The 6,056-nt window shown below is 43.8% G+C and overlaps 1 protein-coding gene across 1 annotated transcript; it reads right to left on the minus strand.

The window, feature by feature from the left end:
• Positions 1-813: 813 nt before the first annotated feature.
• LOC103715478 (pentatricopeptide repeat-containing protein At1g08070, chloroplastic-like) lies at positions 814-3,292 on the minus strand. The gene has a single exon (XM_008803111.3). It carries the CDS (start codon positions 3,254-3,256, stop codon positions 830-832), a length of 2,427 nt encoding a protein of 808 aa, XP_008801333.3. The 5' UTR covers positions 3,257-3,292; the 3' UTR covers positions 814-829.
• Positions 3,293-6,056: the final 2,764 nt, after the last annotated feature.

Below are 6,056 nucleotides of genomic sequence, written 5' to 3' on the forward strand. Positions count from 1 at the left end.
AATGTATATATTTGCAATTGATACCTTATTGATAAAGGCTTTGGCATGATAAGAAGCTCAAGAGTTAGAGAAAATGGAAGGTTCAGAATGTAGCACTTGCATCATTGCATGCCTTTGGACAAGCAAGGCAAATACTCGCTACTCCTTAAGGAATTATTTCAAGCCAAACTCATTTCACCAAAAAGATAGTGCAAGATAAGATAATTGCGATCCTGAATGCTCACAGAATGTTTAGGAAAAGCAGTGTGCACAAGCATAACTGTGCTGGAGTATAGGGAAAACATGATATTTAAATGTATCGAGAGTTGAAACCGCATGCGAAAAGGAGACTCGAACCGAATGACATAATATCAGTTGGTCAATGGAGAATGGATGGTTATAAACTTGAAATATTTGAAAGATTCAAGAGCATAAAGTTCAAAACAAAGTAATGTAGCTAAAATTGAGGGATAGAATATTTTCCTCTTATATGAATAGATGCAGTGAACTCTCTCATTTCTCCATGCATTTGGACATTCAGATCAGAAATAAAGAAAGCTATTCACTTGAAAACTTGAGATCAATGTTCTCATGGCTTCAGGAAAAGATACGCATCCAATAAAATGGTCAAATTGCATGTGTTTGAAGGTGGAGGTGAACATCACAACGGGCAAAGGATTGGCCAACTAGTTTTGTTGGTTCTTGCAGTTTATATGAGACCAACATCCAATATCCTCATTTTTATATGTATTGCAATTCCTTTTGATATATTTGCAAACTTTCTATGTTTCATTCAGAAGAATGGTCTTTTCCTACTGAAAGAAGAAGAATATATACATATATATTCTTTTTACCAATAATCGTTGCACGAACAGGAGCCTTCACTGAAGCGGTGAAAGCGGTTCCGATCCCGTACAATTATCACTCTGCGGTATATCTTGGAGAGAAGCTTCGTAGCAGCATGGCAGTCATCACAAACCCGAAGGTTCTTCACAATCCGAATAGGCGTACATGGAGCTGACCTAATGAGACCAAAAGCCATAGCAAGTTTCTCACTGTGATAGGCAAGAACAGTTTCCTTCTCCTCCTCATCTATGTTAAGAAAGATGCCTGAGGTGTCAGCAACATAACCTGCCCGTTTCAACTCCCCTTGCATCTCGGCCACCATCAGCTGAATCTTCTCATTTTCTGGGTGTGACTCATCCCCCATCACAAACTCATGAACTGACCCATTCACCTCAATCGAGCTGATCCCAGGTGTCTTCTTAAGTCCTGTGTCCTTCATAGCTTTCCTCACCTCTGCAACCTCATCCCATCTATGATTCATTGCATAAATATTTGAAAGAAGAATTCTGTACCCGCTGTTATAAGGCTCTAGCTTGAGAAGATTATTGGCTGCCACTTCCCCTAAACTGGGTTTTTTATGAACCTTACATGCAGCAAGAAGTGCCCCCCATATCACCACATTTGGCTTGAAGGGCATTCCATTTATCAATTCATGTGCCTCATCAAGTTTTCCAGCTCGGCCAAGGAGGTCCACCATGCATCCATAATGCTCAATCTTTGGACCCAGTCCATAGTCATGATCCATTCGGTTAAAGAATTGTCTACCCTCAACCACTAGTCCTGCATGGCTGCATGCACGCAATATTCCAATGAAAGTGACATCATTGGGTTTGATCCCCTCCCTTTCCATTTGGGAAAATAGTTTGATTGCTTTATCTCCATGACCATTCACTGCTAGCCCATTCAGCATTGCATTCCACATGCACACATCTTTATCAGTAGCTCTAGAAAACACCATATAAGCTGCATCTATGTCCCCACATTTTGCATACATATCTACTAAGGCAGTGGCAAGCACAACATCTGATTCTATTCCTTGCTTGTCTATGAAGGCATGAACCCATCTTCCACGGCCAAGAGCTCCGGCCTTGGCACATAAAGACAGAAGGTTAACCATTGTCACTTCATTCGGCCTTATGTCTACATCCTTCATCTGTCCAAAGAGATCAAAAGCCTCTTCGATATCATTGACCCATGCATACCCTGAAATCATGGCAGTCCATGTCATTACATCCTTTTCATTCGTGCTATCGAACAATGCTTTTGCACTCCTCATATCGCCACACTTGCAGTACATATCAACCAATGTCGTGGCCAAAACTACTGACATCCTGAATCCATTTCGAAGCATGCAGGCGTGGAGCCATTTGCCCAGTTCCAAGGCCCCTGTCTGCCCGCATTCTGTAACCAGGCTCAGCATTGTGATCTCATTGGGACTTACATTCTCCTGCCGCATCTTGCCAAAGAGTTCCACTGCTGCCTCCAACTCTCTGCAGCGAATGCATCCAGCGATCATGGCACTCCATGATGCAATGCTCTTTGTAGTCATCCGGTCGAAGACCCTTCTTGCCACACTTACGCTTCCGCACTTGACGTACATGTCGATCAATGCAGTGATAGCATTCACATTTGTCGATCCAGCCTCGCCATTTTTTATCAGGTAAGTATGCAACGGTCTTCCCTTCTTTAAATCTGCAATATCGGCAAATAGACTGAGCATGCTTATCATTGTTATGTCACTGGGCTTTATGTTCAGCAGGAACATTTCTCCAACAAGATCAATGGCTTCATCGAAAGATTTACTCCGCGTGAAGGTTTTAATCATAGTACTCCAAGAGACTACATCTCTCTCAGGCATTTCATTGAATACTCTGATTGCAGAGTCTACACGTTCGCATTCTGAGTACATCTGCATCAAAGAATTATGCACAAAGACATCCCAATCCAACCCAGCCTTCAGCGCAAAGCCATGGATCTCCATCCCCTGCCGGATTCTCGAGAGCTGCGCGCAAGCCTTGAGGACCGACGGCACGGTGAAATTATCGAGCCCGGTGCCGGTTTTTCGCATGTAAGCATAGAGCCTCAGCGCCGCAGCCGGCCCGCTGTTCTTTATGTAAGAGGTGACGAGGAAATTGAGTTGCGCCGGAGGGCTGGAATGGGGTGCAAGTGGGAGGCCAGGGAGGGGATTGGAGTAATCAAATTGGCTTCTAATGAGGCGGGCATGCAGCTGCTTGGTTTGTTCCAAGGTGGTGGAGGCGGCGGTGGTTTGTTTTGGAGGAGAGTTTGCAAGGTGGCGGACGGTGGGTTTTGGGATTGGTTTGGTTTGGAAGGAGAGGAGTGGAGAGAGGGGGGGTTGGTTTGCTGCTATCATTTGATCCATTGGCGCTAGCTTTGGAATTTGGGTGGGTACACAGATGGGGAGGGAATGCATGTCTTTTTGTTATAACCTCAGGTTGAGGGTTATCACAACCACTTATCCGGAAAAGCGTGGGAAGGATCAATGGCCCTCCATTACGGTAGCCGTTTGAAGTGTTTGCTTTTTTACCATAAATGTATCTGTCTATATCTTGCTTAGCAAAATACTCAATGGGACACTCATGTCTTGTTAAAGTAACTAGCTTCATCTCTAACTCAAATCTGAAGTGAGCTATGTGCTTGGTCTCCATGGCTTGTGTTGGAGTTTTAATTAAAAAATAAATAAATTTTCTTATTTTCTAATCTTGAGTTGTTTTAAATGCTTTAAAATATTGTTTTGTTACTTTTGTGAGGCACCTCTTTCAAAAAAGTTGCTACTCTTTGAAAGAGAACGTTGGTTTTCGGAAAGATACGGTGTTTCCGAAAGAATATGTATCTTTGGAACCACCGCATCTCTTCGGTCTTCCGGATAGAGTATATAAATAAACACTTCGCAGATTAATTAAAAAACAATCCAATTCAATCCGATCTCTCTCTCAATGGTACTCCGAAAATTCTTCCACTCTTCAACTTTCTTTTTTTGTCTTTTTCATTATTTTTCAGGTATCTGAAGAAGTCGGTCGGATTAAGCCTCCACAACGATCATGCTCGTTACAGGAGGATTGGGCTTAGTCAAATTGTTGTACACTGGGGACGAGAATACCACATACCTGTATGTAGGAGGCGAATCATATTTTTAGAGCAGTGTATATCATATGCCTCGATTAAGACAAATTCTTTTTAATTTTTTAATTTTATTTTAGTAGTTTATTTTTTTATAATATTTTTATAAAATAAAAATATCGGCAAATTTATTTCCACCTCGAGTAGATAGTGACCATCTCGAGTAGTTATATAGAATTTAAAACGTTTTTTATGCTGTGGGAGAGTTATGCTAATGTCTCTCGACGGTTCTCAGATATTTGGTTTTTTAAATTTTGTTGTATATATTCATAGGTGGTTATGGCTCATCCGGTGAATCAAAAATATTAAAAAAACATAAAAAAACTCTTTTCCAAAGAAAGAATTTTCAATGTAGGAAAAAAGAAAAATATTTCGCAGCACTACGCCAATTTCTGCACTACCAAGCGGGACTAGAAACAATAAAAGAACGAATTCCAACCAGTGAAACGCACGTGCAGTTCCAAGCTTTGCACACGTGCCACGTCCCCTCCACTGCTAAAATGCACCGGCGTACTCGAAAACTCTAGACGCGTATACCAGATACATTTCTCTCTCCCCTTTTTTTTCTTTTGCTGCTAAAATCGGCAATTTATATAGCTCTAAGTTGAATACATCCTGCCAAATCAACAAAAAGTAAAGAGTACAAGGGATAGGGAGTATCTTCTGTAGATATCCAAAGGAACTCTCCAAAATGCCGAGCGACAAGAGAGGCAACCTAGTCTACTGCTCGGTTCTGTCTCCCGAAAAACATGTGCTATTTGGAGACCGCCAATCTTCCGAACTAATCTGCGAGACTTTCTGATGAGAGGATTACCATCACCATACCTATCCAAGCCTCGAATCCAGCCAATTACCATAGAAGAATCTCCCTCGAGATGCACCTACTTGGCATCGAGAAACCTCCTCGCATATGATAGCCCCTCCTATGCAGCCCGAAGCTGTGCCCCCACAACAGTGAGACCAGGCGTACGCCGATCTCCGACTGCTACCAGCCTGCCAAGAGAATCTCTGATCACAAATCCAACACCCTCATATACACCGTCCACCGACATACTACCATCGAAGTTTATTTTGAGATGACTAAGGGGTGGGGGCACCCAACTATCCAAGAAACAAGGGCGAACCTGGGCGCTGTGACAGTGGAGAGAGTGCCTCAGATGTTCCTAACCATCTCAGTAGAAAACAACGGGGTAGCTGTGGTAACCTCCCCCACCTGCAATGTAGCTCTATCCACTACCATCCTCAGAGACTCCCTCCTACCCTCAAATAAGCCAGCATTCCTATCCAACCAAATATGATAAGCTAAGTATGCTTTGACGATCCCCTCCTCCCGTAATCCGGGACTCCATATAAAAACTCTTAATAGATGGATCAGGTCCTGAATCGACTCCATCGATTGGGGCAAGGGAACCAATGATCTCCTCCATATCTCCCTCGCCCTAGGGCGCTGCACAAGAACATGATCAATGGTCTCATCGATCTCTATATACTCCTCACAGCACTGGGTGACCCACACTCCTCATCGAGCGAGCAAACTCCTGGTCGGTAAGCAATCCCATGCCACCTTTTAGATGAAGAGCGCTACACGCGGGTGAACCTGTATCCTCCAAATCCATCATCCTTCAATTTGTCGAGCTGACTTCCTACTGATCAGAGTGATAAAATCCCTAGCTTGTACCCGCGTCCGGCATGATGACATCCACACTAACCTGTCAGACTCCTTTCGATCAGGAACCGGTAGAGCCAAGAGCGGCCCAATATATTTGGAGGCCTAAGGCCATTTTGTCTTTGAGGCCTTCCCTGCAGTGGGCCGACCTAAGGCGAACTCACAGGAGGCCCTTTTTTCTTTTCATTTTGTCTTTGAGGCATTTCCTGCGGTGGGCCTTCTTTAGGCTAGGGCCTTAGGCGACCACCTCAGTTGCCTAAGGATTGGGCCGGCCCTGGGTAGAGCTAGGACCAACTATGTCAACTGCTCCCCAAAAATCTTCTGAATCAGCCCATCCCTCCACTGACCCAGTGGGGTCCAACAAATCGCTGACTCTATATCCAGCCAACCTCGTCGAGTTCACCAAGATCGGCATGCAACTGATTGG

Source organism: Phoenix dactylifera, chromosome 2 (genome assembly GCF_009389715.1).
Source record: "Phoenix dactylifera cultivar Barhee BC4 chromosome 2, palm_55x_up_171113_PBpolish2nd_filt_p, whole genome shotgun sequence".
NCBI classification, from domain to species: domain Eukaryota; kingdom Viridiplantae; phylum Streptophyta; class Magnoliopsida; order Arecales; family Arecaceae; genus Phoenix; species Phoenix dactylifera.